At 38.1% G+C, this 21,300-nt stretch overlaps 1 protein-coding gene across 12 annotated transcripts in view; it reads left to right on the top strand.

Annotated features, from left to right (window-relative positions):
* The window catches only part of LOC132133042 (tight junction protein ZO-1-like), a 92,683-nt gene that overhangs the window by 51,492 nt on the left and 19,891 nt on the right, over nucleotides 1-21,300 (top strand). For 7 of the 12 annotated variants that reach the window (XM_059545715.1, XM_059545709.1, XM_059545714.1 and 4 more), the window contains 11 exons: nucleotides 5,526-5,582; nucleotides 7,138-7,262; nucleotides 8,281-8,383; nucleotides 9,016-9,340; nucleotides 13,261-13,367; nucleotides 13,568-13,736; nucleotides 14,414-14,558; nucleotides 15,248-15,283; nucleotides 19,156-19,283; nucleotides 19,521-19,626; nucleotides 19,706-19,856. In XM_059545715.1, the coding sequence (XP_059401698.1) occupies nucleotides 5,526-5,582; nucleotides 7,138-7,262; nucleotides 8,281-8,383; nucleotides 9,016-9,340; nucleotides 13,261-13,367; nucleotides 13,568-13,736; nucleotides 14,414-14,558; nucleotides 15,248-15,283; nucleotides 19,156-19,283; nucleotides 19,521-19,626; nucleotides 19,706-19,856 (1,452 nt within the window). The remainder of the gene's footprint in view (nucleotides 1-5,525; nucleotides 5,583-7,137; nucleotides 7,263-8,280; nucleotides 8,384-9,015; nucleotides 9,341-13,260; nucleotides 13,368-13,567; nucleotides 13,737-14,413; nucleotides 14,559-15,247; nucleotides 15,284-19,155; nucleotides 19,284-19,520; nucleotides 19,627-19,705; nucleotides 19,857-21,300) is intronic. The other 5 variants (XM_059545718.1, XM_059545719.1, XM_059545711.1 and 2 more) reach the window with 3 other exon arrangements.

Below are 21,300 nucleotides of genomic sequence, written 5' to 3'. Positions count from 1 at the left end.
TAAAAGTTATTTAGCAACGAATCGATGACTAAATTAGTTGACAACTATTTTAATAATCGATTTTTATCGATTAAATCGATTCGTTGTTTCAGCTCTAGAAGGAATCCTTTTATGACACAAATGACATGAGGCGTTGGATTGCTGCCTATGGGCATCCTGAAACTTGTCATATTTCATTTTTATAGTACATGGAGTATAAGTGAAGGTTGTCTGTGCTCATTACATACTTGGCAGTTGTTTTTAGTATGGATAGAAATGGAGTGAGAATTTAAAACAAGAAGCCTGTTCTTATGTATCAAGTTTTGCTTAATCCAGAGCAATTTATTTTACACTAATTTCAAGGTCAGTCCCTTTGGAGGAAACTTCCAAGTTACTGGAAAAAGATTGATTGACACATGATCGGTGTGAGAAAATGAGAGAACCTTCTCTTTCTCTCTCACTCCATCCTTCCTGCTATTAAGACCAATTAGTGCAAGTAAGCTACAGTGCTACAAATCTTTACATAAACAAATGCAACCTCAAAATACTGCCTCAGAAGATTTTGCCTCCTTTAGGCAAAGTAAAACAGACCTTTTTTTCAGCTAAAGCACTGTTGTCATGCTTAGTCGTGGAACTTGAATGCAACGTCAGAGTTTGTTGTTCATGTGTGTTTACTAAACCAAACTAAAGTCGTGAATGTAACTGTAGAGGTCAGGAGTGGTTTTGCCCAGTCATGTTCTGCCATTTAAAGATGACCGGTGAATCTCTAAAGTGCTTTCAATTTCTGAAACTGCAGAAGAAACTGCGAACTAAAATGTACTGTCAACAGGAATCATGTGGTCCCTTTGTTAGCTTTTTGGTTGGCCGATGAAAACCACCCATAAATTCTGACGAAATGGTGCAGCGTATGTTGCATCAGCATTTTATGGCACCGATCGGCCTTAAGATGGGCATAAATCCTCCAAACCCTCTTTTGCTCTCTGGAGTGCAAACTTTTTCCAGTCGGGCTTCAGTCACCCTGGATTTGCACACTTTTGTTTATGAGTATTTAAGATTATCTGAAGTACCGTATTGTGTTTGCCCTCAAGTGGGGTTTCTGCTTGTCAGTTGCCAATGTTTTGTGTTTAAAACGTCATTATATAGGCTATTATTTACAGCTTAAATATTTTTTAAGCTATCTGGGCTAAGACAACATAGCATTTATACTTTTCTTGATGCTGTGTAATTCCTCTTAGTTTCTTTTTGTACCCTCCAATCCTGGAGCTGGCTGGCAGCTTGCCTAGACCTGCAAGAGGAATTGAGGGAAGAGTAATGTCGTGGTTAACAGGATAAATCCAAAGCTCTGTTCAAAACCTAGTAAGCTACCTCACAGTTTTTTGCCTACTTATTTAGATGGTAGCATCCTAACCGCCACAGATCCTCATAAGTGAGTGATTTGGAACTCTGCAACCCCAAATTAATCTCACATGGCATTCATACAGAGAATCTGCCCTTTTCATGTTGATCCAGGCTAGGGCTGCACAATAAATCACATGCAATATTTAATGCGCAAGCTGCGCAAAAACACAATCATATTTTGCACAGCTTGTCAGTGAACAACGGCTCTGTAGTTAATGCTGCTCCATGTGAAAGCGTGCTGATTACAGAACGGGCTTTACTGACAAAGATGCGCATTCAATATCACATGTGATTTATCATGCAGCCCTAATCCATATGACTAACTTTCTTCTGCAGAACTTAAAAGAAAATATTTTGAAGCATGTTTCAAAACCATATTGGACCACATTTACTTTCTTAATATGGACAGAAAAAACAAAGATGTTTCTTGAATACCTTCTTTTGAGTAAATTATGAAAAGAGTTTCAATTTGTGGTGAACTATCCCTTTAAAAGGCTGACTCAGAGTATGTAATGCATCTTTGAGAAGGCAAATAAACAGTTCATGTGAATCATCTTTCAAGGACGTTCTCTTGTGGTATTACAGTCGCTCTTGAGGCTTTAACTCGCTGGATTACCGTCTCCCTGTGCTGTTTGGTTTCTTGTGCTGTAGATTTCTATGATTCAGCCTGTTGCTCTGTAGAGTGACTGTCTAATGTCCTGGACGGCAGATCTGACAGATCTCGAGTGCGCTCGTTCAACGTAAGTAGCATTAGTTACAGAACACTTGGAATTGGCCATCTCTGTTGAAAGCACTGAACGTTTACACTTTTTAAGATTCAACAAGGGAGAGAGGAGTAGATTGTACAAGAGGCAGATGGAATTTGGAATCCACTTCCTTCCACGTGATGTCATGGGCTTGTTAGCTGCGGAGGGAATGTCACTGACTGAACCTGAGTGGGCTGAGTGATGTCCCAGTTGGCTGAAAGGAGCTGTTGTGCTCACAAAGGCACAGGTTTGATTCTAGCTTACGTCATGTCCTGATATGAAATCTCTTGTAGTCGTCTTTCCTCATCTATCAACTATGAGCTTGAGTCATTCTCTCTTTTTAGCATAGCTTTGTCTAGCTTATGTTTTTGTACAGCACCATGCCATTGAGAGTAGCTGTGGTTTTAACAAGCCTTGTAGAGATGCAGGATATGTTAATAGCACCCGATCGATCCCAGCAGCTCCTCATTGCCATGCAGGGCACAGGTGAAGGGTTGAGCTTGCAGTAATGATCCCCTAGGTCAGCACATTTCCCACGACGCACTGCCCTCAGATTCTCTCTCCATCCCTCCCTCCCTATTATTTCTTGCTGTGGGTTTATATTAATTCCTAGCCTGTCAGTCATGTTTCATTACACTATAATCATCTGACGGAGCTTGTTTGGCTGATGTGCTGACATTACAAGAGCGAAACGGGGAGGAGCGTCAGATCATCCAGAAGGGAACAAAATATTCAACCTGTCCTGAAACAGACCACAAATATGGATGGTGAATAAAAGACCACAAAGTGTATCATCCTGCTCTGTAGACAAGATGTGTGTGGTTTGAGTTGGGCCCGATGTGAAGAGCGCTCACAGCTGTGAAGCGGACGAGACCTGAGTTGTTATCGGCACCAGACAGATGGACTGAGACTTGATCTCTCAGCTCGTGAAGATGTGACACAGATGTCATTCATCCTTCCTCTATCATCGTGAGGTCAGGAGCCAGTCGTTTGGGCTTCACACAGAAGGCCATCAACTTCTCATCACGGTTTCCATTTGTTACAAAAACCTTCTCCATTTAAACCTCCAAAACTCCTGTTTGTCTTAGCCCACTGTATCTGTGGATCTGCAGACACTCCTTACTGTTGCATGCTGAAAACTGTCCTGTTGGTGTTTGGGATCATTTAATACTGTAAAGCCTGAATTATATTCAGAATTTTTGTGTGTGTGTGTGTGCTTGTGTGTCACATTTTAGCCATTTGACTTTAATGGTAATTTATTAATAAATTAAATAATGCTGTTTATTATTGTTTATTACTATATTTTATACAGTGTTGTCGTCATAGTGCGTTTTTATTACTATTATCAAAGTCCATTGCTCACTGGCTCTGAATACACATACAGACAAATCATGGGTCTCAGGAGGGGATGCTCCCAATCAAATTATTTAGGCTAAGCACCAACATTTACAAACCACTGTCCACTGTTATTTTTAACGGAAAGGAATACAACGAGCTCATAATCATGACTTCATAAAATGGAAATATTACATTGTCTGAGAGCACGTGAAGAGAGCAGAGAAGTGCTTGCTCAGAACAGTGGACTGAATCGTTTTGTTAACTTTGTGGTTTATTATTTTGAGTCGTATGGGATTCTGTAACAACATATTGCTTTATATATCAATCGCTTTTGCTGCTCAGAAATATTGACGCAATCAGGCAGCACGTATCAGAAGATATGCTCCGGTGTGGATAGCGCTCACACTCACTGATCTGTATATAACTGAACCGTGCTCTTGTCCTCCTCTTCCAACCGAGCCAGGGACTGCTAAACGAACGATCACACTAGTCAAACGAACCAGGCTTTGGGAGTTAAGATTGCCTAGTGTGAGCACACCCTAATTATTGTCCTGCATCCCGCACACACGAATCTCTACCCGCCCATCAAGTGTTGTCCCACGCAGCACTCTGCTGCGATGGGTGCCACGATCATGCAGGTATTGACTCAGAAGATGCATGTTATAATGTTATGATCGAGGCTCTGGACTCTGAGCAGAACTTGTTTTTCTATAACAAGCTATAAAATATTTTCTATAAAAACGTTAATGTCCTGCCAGTGACAAATGGCGTGATTTATATTTAATTTATTTACATTAATGTTATAAGTTAAGATTTACAATAAATATTTTAACTGCTACTATGTAAAAGGAACATTGCTGTAAAAAGCACCTTATTTGTTTAAAGAGATTGCAAACACTTTTGCTCATATAGCAGTACTTTTAAATGAAAAAAGTGCACCGTACACTACTTTTAAATGCATAATTAATTTTGTGCATAACAGTGCAATTAATTGCGATCAATTGCAGACAATCATGCAGTAATCGCGATTAAAAAAAAATATTGTTGCGAAGCACTAATATATATAATATTATAAGATTAATATTATAAAATATTTGTCTTTATTAATTTTTTAATTTTCCCTTGTTTATTTACCGTATTTTCTGGACTATAAGTCACACTTTTTTTCATAGTTTGGCTGGTCCTGCAACTTATAGTCAGGTGTGACTTATTTATTAACAAAATTAATTTGACATGAACCAAGAGAAATTAACCAAGAGATAACAATACAGTCTCCAGCCGCGAGAGGGCGCTCTTATGCTGCTCACTGCTCCTGTAGCCTACACTGAAAACATAGAGCGCCCTCTCGCGGCTGTAGATGGTAATGTTTTCTCTTGGTTCTTGGTTCTAAATAAATGCGACTTATAGTCCAGTGCAACTTATATATGTTTTTCCCCACATCGTGACGTATTTTTGGACTGATGCGACTTATACTCAGGTGCGACTTATAGTCCGAAAAATACGGAAGTTGGTTTTATCTAGATTCTTCGTATTTTTTTTGTAAACATTTTAAGTAATTGGCTACAGTTGACTTGAACATTTCTATTATGTCTTTGTGTGTTAATATGGCTTATTAACACTGAAAGGTTGTATTTATTCCTTAACTTAATGCTGTTGTTGCCATGACTGTGTGAATCTGCTATGTGAGGTGACTGCGTTGCAGAAGCCATGGAGAAATGAATAAATCAGTGCTTGAGCACCTCAGGTAGCTTCGCTGGATGTCAGCAGAGACCTCTTTCCCCGTCCTTTCTTCTCCTCAAGCCTAGCAAGAGGATGCAACACCTTTGTTGTTTCCTTATCCGTTACACAACGTGTAGGAAGATCATTTACACTCTAGGGATGCTTTTACAGATGTTAAGCACCGAGACACAAAGACATTTCTGAATGTGTGTGTGTCCCGCTTGATTTTAATGAATGCATCTGCATCCTTTAGGCCGTGAGGGAATGTAACCAAGTAAACTTGTTGATGGTAATCTAACGATTTGTGTTTCTGTAACTTTTTTTCCCTCCTTTCTCTCAATACAGAGTGCAGCAATGGATGAGACAGTAATATGGGAACAGCACACTGTATCTCTACACAGGGTGAGCATTTAATCGTCTCTGTTGATTTGTGAATCATTCAGAGGATATTGTCTTGTTTTACTTGTCAGTGAATATCTTGTTTATATTTTATGTTACTTAAGATTGCATGTGTTTTATTGCGTTCCATTAATGGAATATTTTGCTTGTTTTAAAGACCTCATGAAATCAAGGCTCAAAGTAACAAGTCATGGTTGCAACTTTGCTGTAAACTATAACCTTTGCCTAGAATAGTCGATTCTGTCCAACTTCAATAAGAAATACCTCAAAACAGGAACTATTTTACAGTGTATTTATGCATAAGTGGTAAAAATCAGGACCAATACAAAAATACACTTAGAGTTTTAAATCAACTTAGATTTAGATTGTCTGGATGTTTTGAAATTTTCACGGGACAACAAAGCAAATGTTTTGAGTTTTACTTTATTGGGTTACGCCCTAATGAAAGTTACTATATATATATTAGGGCTGTCCCTTTTCTTTGATATTCGAATATGCATTCGAACACGAAGTGAAATATCCGTAATAGAACTATAAATAAAATATCCGTTTTTTAAAATGCCATGTGTAGCGCATTTTTTTACAGTCTATGATTAGACCGTTTGTTTTTTATTTTATTCTTTGCCATCTTATCCAGTAGAGGGCACTCTAGACGTATTGTAGCATAGGCCCATGACCAAATCAAGCGAATAATAGCTAGTAGCCATGCACGTCTGTGCGCTCCAAACGTGTGCGCTCCGAACGTGTGTTCGCCACCGCGGGGAACATTGTGAATAAAAAGAGAGCCGCACTTAATCCAGATCAAGTTTATAGACTGGTGTTTCTTGCAAATAATATTAAGAAATGAATTAGGCTAGGCTATATGCCTTACTCCTGCTGCTGTTTAATTTGTCACATTAGTGTTTGTGCCTGTTCTGAATCTTTTTTTTTTTTTTTCATTTAGCCTAAAGTTGTGAGATATGCATAGTGGCACTTCATATAAGTTGATATTCTAAGTTGATAACCTTGTGTTTCAAACATTAAGGAAAAAAAAAAATCATCCAGATAGTCCTGTTTATGAATCACTGTTAATACCTTTGTGATTGAATCTCCATTAGGCTACTGTGTTTTTTTTTTAATATGCGCAGGGGGGGAACGTAGATATTTGAATATATTCGAATACATTGCATGATATTCGATATCCGTTCGAATTTGATTTTTCTCAAAAGTGACAGCCCTAATATATATATATATATATTTAACATTATATGTAAACCTATTCTGTTAAAATTGGTGTTCAGTTGCAGAAATGAAGTGGCGTTTTTTTAGGTTTATTGTATTGTTTTTTTCCTCTGTATATCTGTGATGGGATCTTTCTATCTCTCCGCCCTTCTCTGCCCTCTCTCTGTATCTCTTTGCCCATCACATCCCCTCATGTATCTTCCTTCTCTTGTTTTCCCAGATCTTATCTTGTTATTCTCTCTGTCCCATTCTCTCCCTCTCTAGCTCTTCCTGTGTGATTTGAATGTTTTGCCGCTGCCCTCGTGTGTTTGTGAACATGTCGTTGTGTCTCTCGCAGGCTCCAGGGTTTGGCTTCGGGATCGCTATCTCAGGCGGGAGGGATAACCCTCACTTTCAGAGCGGGGAGACATCCATCGTCATATCTGATGTGTTGAAAGGAGGCCCAGCCGAGGGCCTGCTGCAGTAAGACTCCGCTCTAACCCACTTTACCATGACTATGCCAATTCAGTTCCAGTTTCATTCCTGAATTTGATGCATTTCGATAAAAAATGTTTCAAATAACATGACTGTTTTGATTAAAACACAGTTTTTATTAATTACCCTTAAAAACACAATGGGCTATTTCCAGCGAGAATATTAATTGATTATTAATATTCTTGTTCATTTTTAAGTTATTTTTAATTGTTAAAAACACTGTTAGTTAATTAACTAGTAGTGAGTACTAGTGAAAATGCTTTGAAATGGCAAGTCTCTAATTTAATAGTAATAGTTCATTATTAATTTAATTTGTAACTTTTAATTCAAATTATGCATAAGGTTATTTAACTTATTTGTATAAAAACATTTGTGTTAAATTAGAAAAAATTAAAAGAATTTTCACTAGTGCTCTCACAATATTAATTTATTTGTCGAAAACAGTTGTATTCAATTTAAAAAAGTGCAAATGAAAGAATTTTCACTAGTGCTTTCAAAATATTTATTTAAATTGTATTTTAAATTTACAAAAGTGCAAATTAAAAGCATTTTAAAAGAATATTATTTTATTTGCATCAAAAACATTTGTATCCAATTTAAAAACTCCAATTAAAAGCATTTTATTGAATTTGTATTGTATTGTATTGTATTGAAATTGCTTTTCATTTTCTCCTAAATTTGAAAAATAAATTTTCACTAGTGGTCTAAAACTTTTAACCCCACTGTATATTTATTTTATTTTCAAATAAAAATATTAAATTTACAGACCATGGTGAAAGTCTTTATTTCCCAGAATGCTCTTATTACGCAAAAAAAGAGGAATCTTTTGTATATTTAATTTGTTATATCATTTATTTTTATCAAGAACCCTGAACCCTGATGGAGTTTCTTAACATGTAAACGCATGAGTGCACAGTGCTGCTGATCAAGCTCTGCTCCATCTTGTGTTGAGATCAGTTGGAGTAGCTCATCTGCTAACTGCTTTCTGCTCTGTTTGCCCCGGCAGGGAGAATGACAGAGTGGTGATGGTTAACGCCGTCTCCATGGATAACGTGGATCACGCATATGCAGTGCAACAACTTCGGAAAAGTGGGAAGAATGCAAAAATAGTATGATTTCCCCTTTTTTATTCTTTTACTGTTTCCTCTTGCATTAAGACACAGACTCATCATCCTTAGAGGGAAAAATCTCTGATGTCTGACGAAGGAATTGTGGAATAAAGTCATTTTTGTTTTGTTCGCTTACAAAAAGTATTCTTGTCGCTCCATAACGTTACGGTTGAACCACTGATGGCAGATGGTATATTCTGACAACATCTTTCATACTTTTCTGGACTTTGACAGTGTTAGTTACTTGGCAGTCTATGGGACAGTCACAAGCCTCCTGGTTTTCATCCAAAATATCTTAAATTGTGAAGATGAACAAAGGTTTTATGGGTTTGGAACGACATGGGGTTAAAGATTAATGACAACATTTTCATTTTGGGCTGGAGTGGCCCTTTAAATTAGTAAAGTGCATATTAATAGTATTTTCAATAGTGATCTCAAAATTGAGTGATTTAAACATTTGATTTATTTATTTATACATTTGTGTTAAATTAGGAAAGTGTAAATTAAATAAACAACTTTTATTTTTATTGCACTAAAATCCATAAGAGAATAAGAGACACATTAGAGATGAAAAATATGCCCAAAAATTTAGATTGTTGCGAATAATCATGTCTGCTCCTCCCTCTTTCCAGACCATCAGGAGAAAGAAGAAGGTGCAGGTACCCATGGGGCGCCCGGGTGAACGCGAGACCATGTCAGAGCATGAAGAGGACGACGACAGCTACGAAGACGAGATCTACGAGGCACAGAGCGGGCCCAGTGCCTACAGCGGGGGCGGAGCCACGGGCCGGAGGAGTGGCAGGGGTGACCGGCTGGGCGGGAGGAGGGACCGAGACCGAGAGCGCAGTGGCTCCAGAGAGAGGAGTCTGTCCCCACACTCGGACCGCCACTCTGTGTCCTCCAACCTCCCCCCACGCCCAGCCAAAGTCACCCTCGTCAAGTCCCGCAAAAATCAAGGTGAAGATGGCCGCTTCGAACCTGCCGAACGGTCTTGCCCAATCACTTTGTCTTCCGAATTATAACACTGTTGTTGCCAAGTAGTTTCACATTACTAAAGGCTCGTTCACACCATGAATGGTAACTGTAACAATACCAACTGATGATAAATGTTCTGTTTATTAGGATTGGCTAATTGGCATCAGTGTGTATCAGCTGAAAAAAATAATTCTGGGAGTGTTTCCAACAATATCGTTCAGTGTCATTAGAGTTGTAAATGAATACTTCTAGAGGTCGACCGATTTAATCGACCGATTTTTTTAATTAATCAGCATCGGCCAATTGTTCTGCAAGCTGAACTCCCTTTGAGGCAGTGTTTTACATTGTTGCCATGGTTAGGGATGCACCGGTTGACCGGCCATAAATTGGAACCGGACGGTTTTTGATTAAAATACGCGATCGGCAATCGGCCGGTTTTTGGTCTTTTTTCAGCCGATTTTTCCGGAAGTGCACCCGCATGCACATACTACATTGTAATGGTTCGCTATGTCATTTGTGTGGAAGTAATTCGAAATCTGTGCGCAGGACACGGGCAGCCGTTCAGCACTGGACGTGCAGAGCTTCATGTCTGAGGCACAGATAGCAGGAAGCGATCAGCCGTTGGTGTATTGGCGCACAAATAAGAGTCCCTTTTCTGTGCACACTAAAGCTGCGCGAGCGTATACTGTACCGATCGTGCCCTGAACACAACTAGACCGTGAAGAGATGTTCAGCTCAACTTCTCAAGTGTTGGATGAGAAACGAAACGGACTAAACTGTGACAAAACTGAAATGTTTTTTTTTTTTGTAAAGTAGAACTTGCATACACGTTTGAAAAAGCCAGAAGTCTTCAGAAAAGCGTCCATCTCATTTTAATTTCTTCTTTCCTGTAATGCCTGATAAAGTAGCCTTGTGAGCAGTGCTTATTTGATTACAGCCGTTACCGGGAAAACCGCTATATCTCTGCTCCAACAGCACCTCCTGCTGGCAGAGAATTAATTTGCAGTCTGTAGGAAACTGTCAGTAAACGTAAACGCTTCAGAACTGTTTTGAGAAGGTGCTTAACCTTTAATCATCCTTTGGGGTCAAAATGACCCCAATGGATTTTTCCTTCATTTTTTAAAAGTGTTACCTTCATCGCAGGGGCATGAAACTCGGTGACATTTCCTAAATCATCTATCTAAACATGCACAAAAAAACTGGGCTTGATTTGGTTGTTCTAAAGGTGTGTAAAAAAAAATTTACCTTTTAAGGTCTTTGGGGTCAAAATGACCCCACATTGAAAATGAATGGGAAAATGCAAAAAATGACTTTTTTAAATTTTGTTTGTCAAAAAAATAAAACTAAATCCATTATAAATCTGAAAATTTCTACAAATAAACCAAGATCTGGTCCTAGAGCATAAATAAAAAGTAGAACGAACTTTGTATCTCATACACACACACACACACACACACACACACAAACACACACATGTATGTGACTGCAACAGAGAGCATTTTTACAGAAATTGGCAAATAAAATTAACTAAACTGGCATAAATCTAAAAATTTTTACATTTAATTCAAGGTCTGGTCCTAGAGCATAAACCCAAAGTGGAACAAACTTTCTATCTCATACACACACACACACACACACACACACACAAACATACGTATGCCACTGCAACAGAGAGCATTTTTATAGAAATTGGCAAATAAAATCAACTAAACTGGCACAAATCTGAAAAATGTCACATATGCAACATGGAACAAGCTTGTAATATATATTCTATAATATTCTGCTTGTTCTTTCACATGTTTATTAGCCATGTGATTTATAAAAAAAAGTTGTTCTGTGTACCCTTCACTCCTGTTCATTACAGTTTATTGGTGCTGTTGTTTTGTATTATATTGGTTTATTTACTTTTAAAATTCATCTTGTTCTAAAATCTCTTGTTCTAAAAAAATAAATAGTTGTTGATAAATAATTTTCTGAAATAAATAGTGTGTGATTACAATCATGTCATAGTGGTGACTTGTTTTTTTCAAATGTATGTATAATAATTTGCAAAAGCAGATAATTCAAAATATATTAGAAAACAACAACAAATTCTAACTCTGACAAAACTACAGATTTTTTTATGTATTTCAAAATGTTTAAATAAATATTCACAAAATATATATCATAAAGTTGTGAGGAGAAGTTGAAGCATCAAGAAAAATGAAGTGAAAATGAATGAGTCTCTATAGCACTCTAGTGGATACATGTGGCCATTGCACTTTAATTCCTAACCCATAAGAAATAAAGTTTTTTGACTAACCTTTAGATGGCAGTATTCTATCCCTAACACATAGAGCAATGTCCAGAAACTATTTAGATTTAATTAAGATCATCATTTAAGTGATTTTTTCTTTAAAAAATCATTTTTCATGAGCCAATTTATGGCCTAGTTATGTAATTGTGCAGTAAATAGGTAAAAAACTTCAAAATTTCCACAAAAACACAGCATAAATGTATAGTTGAGAAGTAAATAAAAAAAATGATATATAGTTTTCCATATAAAAAATGTATATTTCCTTATGCAATCGCTTTTTAAAAGTTTGGGGTAAAAATGACCCCAAAGACTTTAAGTGTTGTCCTTTTTTAGGAGTGATTAAAGGTTAAGTTTTGAGCCGTGTATTATTATTCTTAATTGGGCTACTACTACTATTGCTATCTTGTACCCTGCAATTGTAATTTGCTCAAATTCACTTTTTGAGATGAAAATGAAAGAATGAAAAAGAAAAGAAAATAGTCCAAAAATATGAACCAAAAAAAAAAAAAATCGGTATCATATATCGGCCATCGGCTGCCCTGATTTCTAAATATTGGCATCGGCCAATGAAAAATCCATATCAGTCAACGTCTTATGACTTTAGTGCAACTTTATCATTATAATTATTGTTCTTGGTGTGAACAGCCTTAACATGACAAGTTTCCAGCTGGTCTGCCCACAATGAAAATAAAAAATGCTGCACAAAACAAAATAATCATATATCAATAAATAATAGTCTGAGACTGAGAAATCTGTAAATGCTTTTAATTTGCACTTCAATACAAAATATATAAAGTCTGATATATAATTTAAATAATTTAAGGAAAAAGTTCATTTAAAAATTAAAATAAAATAAATTAAGTTTGACAACTAGTGAAAATGCTTTTAATTTGCACTTTTAAATGAATGCAGATTCTAGATCATTTAAAACTTAATATACCGAACAATAAATACATGAGATGATATTTTATATCATCAACTGACTACTTTTTTTTAGTAAGTAGAGCATGATCCATAAAATTAGTACATTTTAAAAAAATCTAATTACCGGTAAATTGATTTGAACGTACTGTGGTTTTAAAAGTCTGAGACCACTAGTAAAAATGCTTCTAATTTGATAATAATGTTTTTAATTCAAATGAGAGAAATTAATCAAGTCTGAGACCAAATCTAATATTGATGTTTTTCAATATAAGAAAATTTATGTTGAAAGTTGAATAAAAAATTGATTTGAATGATTACAATAAAATATATAATTACAAAAAGGTGCAAATTAAAGCATTTTCACTAGTGCTCTGATTCGTGCTGTAAATTTAGCTATTCTAACAGAATTACATTTTTTTTTTTTTTACTTTATAGTTATAGTCATTGATCTTAGTCTGAACAGGCCTTAACACAATGTGAACAGTTTCCTGCTGTTGATTCTAAAATGACAGTGAAGACGTTGCATGACACAACACAATCATGTCCAGTCAGAACACAGTTGATGTGTGACGTTTAAGCCCAGTGACATTTTGCTGTATGCAGGTTTCCATCAGAAAAAATCCATCTTTATAGCTAACATATACTAACATGGTGTATGTGTTTCTGCGGTTTACTCTGTAAGCAGAATACGGGCTTCGCCTGGCCAGCCACATCTTCGTTAAGGACATTTCCCCCGAGAGCCTGGCAGCCCGAGACGGAAGCATACAGGAGGGAGACGTAGTGCTCAAGGTAAGAGAAATGAGCACCTGTTAAGAGAAGGAAGGAAGAAACCGAGGGAAGGAGAGAAGAGAGTGTGTGAAGTGATGAGCATGTCTGAACCGACGTATTTAGTGATGTGATGAATCATGAACAAATGGAGATGTATGGTGCTATTGAAATCATTTTTAATCTTTTACGTTTAATCGTTTAAACGTTTAATCTTCATCTAGATTAATGGCACGGTGACTGAGAATCTGTCTCTGATCGATGCTAAGAAACTAATCGAGAGGTCAAAGGGCAAGCTGAAGATGGTGGTGCATAGAGACGAGAGGGCGACCCTGCTCAATATCCCAGACGTGGATGACAGCATACCTTCAGCTAATGCCTCTGACAGAGATGGTGAGAGAGTTATACCTTCTAGTAGAACTGGGCGATAAAATGATAACCCTAATTATCGTGGCATAATTTTCCTCTATAAAATGATGATAAGAGTTTGATATAATGCTTATGCGGCAAAAGTGGAACGAAACAGAGCTACTCATTTGAACTATTTTCAGATTATTTGAATACTAAAGAAAAATAATTCTTACCATATAATTATTTGTATTTTATTTTATTTGTTGTGTTGTTACTGTTAACTAAAACTGAAACTTATAAAAATCATTAAAATGATAAATGTTGGCTTGGCAACTAACTGAAATAAAACAATTTGAAGTTGAAGTACTAAAATTATTAAAACTAAACTATTAATAAACCACATTAACTATAAATATATATATATCACTAATAATGACCAAAGCACACAGCAGTATTACTAAAACGTATTAGATAAAAAAATTAAAAGAAATGTGTCTTGTTTTAAGGATGTTTAGACTATATTTTTGTTGTTACTGGGAAACAAGACAAAATACTTATTGAATTTAGTGATTTTTTTTTTATTATTTAATTTAATTTATTTATTTAATTTTATTTTGAGTGTATTCTAATTTTATTCAATTTGGATCGTTTAGGGAATGCAATATTCCAATAGCAATAACTCTAACATAACACCTGTGATCATTTGTTCTGTTTGTTAGATATTTCAGACATCCACTCTGTGGCGTCCGATCATTCCGACCGACCCTACGAGCGGAAGAGGAGCAGCCGCTCTCGTTCTCCGGACCGCCGCTCCGAGCCCTCGGACCACTTTAGACACTCTCCACCACAGATCAGCAATGGCAGGTTAGATACCCTTGCTGTTTTCTTCCATTTCTTTGGTTGCTGCCACACAAGATATTTAATTAAACATGAAATCAGGGGTCTGGTTCACTTGACGTAAATTTACCACTTGTCAGAGCCAGATGATCTCCAAATAGTTGGCTTTTGAGTTTTTTCACCTCAATTTTTAGGTGCTCCTGTCTTTATAATATTCAGCAGATTGAGGTGTATTTCAGCTTTAGGAGCTGGAGTTGCAGGCCTGCTCACTGCTGATATGAGAACAAGCATATGAGAGAAGCCTCTGTCAGACGGTACCACAGCCCTTGACCAAACGCTCCTGTAAATTGGAAGTGTCCTAGATAGATAAACCAGGGTGTGACAGCGGTAGAGGAAGAGAGGAATTTCTTCTCCCTGCATATGTGTCAACCTCCTAAATGAAACCTAAATTTAAAGCTGAAGTGTGTCATTTTTTTCGGCTGGAAAATACTTGGAACTTGACTTATGAAGAGACTAAACTCTCTAGCACTATGAAAACAGGTTCCGTTTGCCTCCAGTTATGGTTACTTATTATTATCGCACAAATGCATATAAGGTATGTTTTAAGTGAAGAAATGACACACTTCCCACAAGCCAGGTTTGACCACACACATGTTTGCAGATCTTCAGATGTGTGAGTGTTCATGAAGTTTCTTCTGACTCTTTTTTTGAATCAGGGCCGCAGGGCCGACGTCTCAGAGAACCCGGCCAGTGTAAGTGTTTGGGTCCGGTTAATGCAGCGTCCCGAACTAAGCTAACCAAACTAACGCTTTTGTGAGCTTTGCACTAAAGCATGTGACGTATTGCTTCTCAAAGTGGTGCAACCTAATGTGTGTGTTGTGTACTGTAGTGGTGTTTTACCTGAACTACTTGACGTGTTTATTTCATCATCCCAACATCTCTCACCTCTGGCTGAAGCCCAGCAAACCAACTTGGGCACAGGAAATTTGTTGGTTTGGATGCCCAATCCCAACATGCATCTGTGACATCAAACATCCATCCATTCATTCTCACTTCTCATGCAAATTCAAAGGACTGGTCTCAGCTGTGTGTTACCTCTTTTCTATAGAGCGAAAACTAATATGGGGTGTCTGTCGAGAAACACAAATACACACATACTCCAAAGGACCTGTGCTGTCAGTTTGGCAGTGCAGGCGAAAACATGCTGCTTTTAACATCTTTTGTAGTAGTTCATCTCTACCTCAGGGAGTTCTCGGTATTACTGGCACATCTGCTCAGCCAACCATTTTTGAAAGTCATCCAATAGGATTGTAGGACCACCTGCACTGTGCGAAAAGTCACCAAAAATTAGAATCTTTGAAGACAGGCTGTGTCCTGAACACTTAGGAAGCTGCCTTTTTTGCCCCTCAATCCAACAAGATTGTTGATGGTTTGCAAACATTTTGTTGTCTTGGTTTAGAAATCAATGCGTTTAACGGAAAGGAACTATTTGAGGAGCCAAATTTAAGTCCAAGATCCAACTTTTCTTTGGCGAAACCATAGACTGTATAAAAACATGGACGTAGTGTCCGTGACGTCACCCGTAGACTCCTGAAGTGTGTTTTTGAAGCCTAAAGTGTGTAGAGCAGGCCGTCGCCATCTTGGCAGCGCGTCACCGCGCGACTCTCCCGGACAATCAAAAATGGGCAAAAAGGCGGGAGCTAGTTGCTGTAGCCACACCCACCTAGCACGACGGCAGTGTCAGCAGCGGCAATCTCCCTGTCACTCAAGTGGCCACGCCCTTAATTATGCAGAACTTTAAGTCTTAATATAATTTAAACGGATGAGTTCTAAAAAGATTCACCCCCCTCACAGTTGTCATGAAGGGCAAAATTAGCTATTTAGACCAAAATAATTTTTTGAACCAGGCTGTAAACATGTTTTTTCCTGCTGTAAAGTTGGGCATTTTAACATGGGGAGTCTATGGGACTGACTCCCTTTTGCAGCCAGCCTCAAGCGGCCAGTCGATGAATTGCGGTTTTAGTCACTTCCTTATTGGCCTCACGAGAGAGAGCGGGAGGTTGGCGCTCAGGCGAAACGTGAAATACATGAAGTAGTTAAACATGCAACTAAAACATTTCAGACAAACCATTCAATGAACAGTGTATAAATGTTTTTGTGCAAAGTGTTTTTAGAACTCACAGCAAGTTTTAACAAACATTTTATTAATGTTACTGGAAGATGTTTGTTCGCAACTTTGAGAGAGCCCTGTTAGACGGGATGTTTGAGAACATGCAGCAGAATTTCATGTCACTCTGAGAACATAAGAGAAGATACATAAATCAAAATCAATTTATATTTTTGCCTGTCTGCTACCAAAAAAAAGTTGGGTCTGTTGGCGTTCTTATGGTGCCATCAGCCCGTCATTAGTCATTAGTCACATGGCGTTTTCTGAGCAACTGCCATTGGGAAGTATTGTAGACCTCCTTTGTTTGAACCTTTTAAGAGTGAAAGAATGAGATCAAGCATTTTTCAACTTGCTATTTCAAAGTCGATTTTAGTGGAAAATAGTGTGGAAAAAGCAGGATTGTCAGTCAAAGAGGAAAGACTGTGTTTTTTAAGATGCCCTACCAAGTTCTTTCCTCCCCTTTCTCTTTCATTTGAAAACTAATGAATCACACCAGTGTTTTGAAACTGGTGTGTTGCAAAATAAGTAGGATAAACTCCTGAAAGGGAGGACAAAAGGTTGAATGATGATGATTTCTGTACATCCAGTCAAACCAAATTAGGTACAGTAGGTGCTAGTCTCAGCCTCAGACGTCATGCCCACGGACCGTTGGCTAAACGTCTGAGGCATACAGCACACAGAAGTGGAAACTCTTCAGGAGTGTTGAAGTTGTCATCAGATTGGTTGAATTATATTGGATTTCCAGGAGACTTTTCGCTTTCTTTAACGTTCTGCCTGGAAACAAAGATGCAGTGCCGTCAAACCCCCTCACGAAAGAAGAAAGACGTCGTGTTTACAGCTGTGACAACAAGCGCTTCTCAGGATCAACTAAATGCTGGATTCTAAAAACGTATGTAAAATATTTAGTTTGCAGCACAGAATCCTTAAAATATGTCCAAGAGTTTTAAACACCGGTCTGTTATTGTGGCTACATTTCCAAGCCCCAAACGTGACTCTGAACGAAACAAACGGTGATTGGTTGTTTGACATGTCAGTCAGACGGCCTCATGGGCAGGCCTTGACCAATGAAAGCTGCCATGGATTCCAGACCTTCAGCCGTCAGTCTGAAGATCTGGCTACGCAAGACTAGGCAGATGCCAACATGAACTTCCTGCAGACCAAAATACTCCTCACATTCCTATACCAGAATGTAATAGTTCTTTGAAATAAACATAATTGGTAACCTCAAGTGATGTCCTTCTCAACAATGCCTATCTTTTCTTTCATAGTTTTATGAATCATGGGATCCGTAAAGGCCCTCGAGCGGATAGTGATGGCTTTAATACTTTGAGGTATAGTGCGTTACGCCACGCACACATCCTCAATGTCATCAGCCAAGGGTTTTTTTTTGAGCCACACTATAATTGCTGGGAAAGATATTCGTCATTGTCATGAATAAAACAGGACCACATGTGGCGGCCCGGTCCTGCAGAGATGGACAGTTTCTGCAGTCCGTGGATGTCGCTAGCTGTTGTCTACCGTGACAATAAAGGTCACAGGCTGGACCTGTCATCTTTGGCCATGTGCTGATTTTTGGAGACCTGGAGTCCTTTTCTCTTTCCTGTTTTTCTCGGTCTCCTCCATTGCTCCAGATCAGATGGGCTTGGCTAAATAAAGTCCAACGAAGGAGCTGCAAAGCACAGCTGTGACCTTCAAGACTACCTAGCTGCCGTAGCCACACAACATCTCTCCCCATCTACCTCGCTCTCATCTGCCTTTTATCTTTCAGTGTAAACCGTGTTTTATGGGTTGTGTGCTTAGGCTTGATAGTGTGGAAACAGCAGTGTTGTTTTTGGTTGTCCTGCTGAGACAAGAGCATGCATTAATCATCAAAAACTTTAACCGAACAGCACAAAAGCTAATTTCATTCCACACTGTACCACATATTTTCAGTGTTTTGTATACAGGTGTATTATTAATTTTAATTAATTTTAATTAATTGATTTTAACTTACAGCCTGAAACAAACTCTTCCAAGTACATGAAGTTGCGATGGGCATTTTTCTTTCTCTTATGTATACGCATTCTCAGCGTCGCCACAGGGGGCACTATAATGGATATTTGTGTAAATGTGGGTTTACTGTCATGGTGGAGCAACAGATCTTGCCGAGCAATGTAGTTAAATTTGACTCTGGTATAATAGCACATATATACGATGGTATCGCCCCCTGGTGTACTTGGGTTTGTTACCGTCAAAATAGCGCAAGGTTACGAATTAAGTAACCAAACCACATTCTTTGTTATTCAAGCGTTCACAGCTGCGTTTGGGTACTTGTTCATTACCAAATCATTAAAAAGAAACAGCTTCTAAGAATAATTAATTCACAGATTTATTACAATAAAATATAAAATGGCCCATTTTCAGTGTGTGGAATTCTAACAGCTTTGCTCTGTGTTGTCTTTTTTTCTTCACCCACAGTCACCGAAGCCGTGATGAAGACAGGATCTCAAAGGCTGGGCCGCTTCCTCTGCCTGCTAAGATGGTGGAGGAGATGACGAAAGAGCAGACATCAGCCAGAGAAGAGAAACAGCTCCCCCCTCTACCAGGTCAGGGGTCACTACACATGAATACACTCTGATTAATGTACATTATTCTCAGCCTGGGTTTGTGCACAGGCTGTGATGAGCAGCCTGTCAGTTGTCAGTTGTGACAGTGTCTTCACTCCAGCTCTGTCCCGCTGGGTGTTTTTGTGTCCTCCCACAGCGTGACACGCTCCTGTGGTGACATTTTGGTGTGTGTGTGTGTACTTTATCCAAATACTCAGTGTGCCTTGATCTTCTCAGAGCCCAAGCCTGTGTACGCTCAACCCGGCCAGCCTGATGTGGACCTGCCAGTCAGTCCGGCAGACGCCCCAGTGCCCAGCGTCACACATGATGACAGCATCTTACGGTGCGTGTTACTAACTTCAGTGTTTTAGAGATGTTGAGAATGAAGTGTCCTTAATGTATGCTTTTGTGTCCACCCTCAGGCCGAGCATGAAGCTGGTGAAGTTTAAGAAGGGCGAGAGCGTGGGGTTGAGACTCGCTGGCGGGAATGACGTTGGGATATTTGTGGCAGGAGTTTTGGAGGACAGTCCTGCTGCTAAAGAGGGCCTGGAGGAGGGAGACCAGATTCTCAGGGTGAGAGATCTGAGTTTTTAATTACTGCAACTTCTGCCTAAAAGCTGTTTGTATAGGAAGCTACCTATAAAGGGCACTTGACAGCGGTTAATTCATCGGGTTGCTGTACTCTTGGTTGCGTACGATCCACCAATCAGAGCAGTCAGTGTTACTGTGGAAGCGAAAACTCTGGCAAAAGAACTCAACAGTGACTGGCCACTCCCATGAAACATTGCAAACTCACTCTTAAACAGCTGACAGTGGGGAAAAAATGTATTTGATCACCTGCTGATTTTGTAAGTTTGGTCATTTACAAATAAATTAAGGGTCTATATGTCTTGAAAAAAATATAAACTTATTTCAGAAAACACTTTATATAAAGGTTAGAAATGGATTGACTTGGGGAAAAAAAATTAAATACTTTTTCGCTTCATATGTTGCATTGATTCAGCTTGGAGCTGTTTGATTCACTGCTCTTTAGAAAGTCTTATTTTAAGTATAAAAAAAAGTTAAAAGGAAAAAATAGAATTCTGGAAATTCTTGTTTTTATAATAATATACATTTTTGTAACATGCACAAAATATTTGCATTAAAAAACAAAAAATATATTAAAATATACAAAAATGTTTTCCTTGACTGAACCAGTGTTATATTGTTATTGGTGAGATACTTTTATACAGTAGTTTATCAATATTTTGAATTAGTTTTTGTTATATTTTCATTTCAATCGAAGTTTTATTAAATTTGTCGTATGTTTTGACATATAAAGTTTACACATTTTTCATTTCAGTTTTAGTGTAGTTATTTAAGTTAAGTTAAACTAAATGAAAATGAGAAATGTTGCCTTAGCAACTACCTGAAATTATTTTAGTTAATGTTTATTTCAATTAAAAAATGTTTTTAATGGTTTCCATTTTAGATAACTATAATAACTCTGGGCTGATCTCTCGATTTTCTCTAGAAATAAAAATATAAATATAATATAATAATGTACACTCCCTTTGACTCCACCATCCATTGCCATCTTGGATTTTGAGTTCACCGCAGTGCATTCTGGGATTGTCATATCTGCATATAACACGTAATGCTGCCTTAAATTTTGCCAGTGAGGTAAAGGAGCAGCATTTACTACACAGAGCAGGTGCTCACTGACAAGCTGAGCAATACATGCGCAAAATATGATCGTGTTTTTGCGCAGCTTGTCAGTTAACAATGTTTCTGTGTAGTTCATGCTGCTCCATGTGAAAGCGCGCAGGTGATGGAGATTTACCTCCTATTACAGAACTGGCTTTATTGACAAAGATGCGCATTAAATATCGCATGTGATTTATCGTGCAGCCCTAATCCATTATTTGGAACAGGTTTCAGGTCAGGCAGCCTAGAGATGCCTAAAAATGTTGCCTGATTTTTAGTGTCATTCATTCTAAAGCTGTGTGTGTGAATGGGTATTTCTATCTTATGCGGA

Source organism: Carassius carassius, chromosome 50 (assembly GCF_963082965.1).
Source record: "Carassius carassius chromosome 50, fCarCar2.1, whole genome shotgun sequence".
Lineage (NCBI taxonomy): Eukaryota > Metazoa > Chordata > Actinopteri > Cypriniformes > Cyprinidae > Carassius > Carassius carassius.
This window is presented reverse-complemented; position numbering and strand designations above follow the sequence as displayed.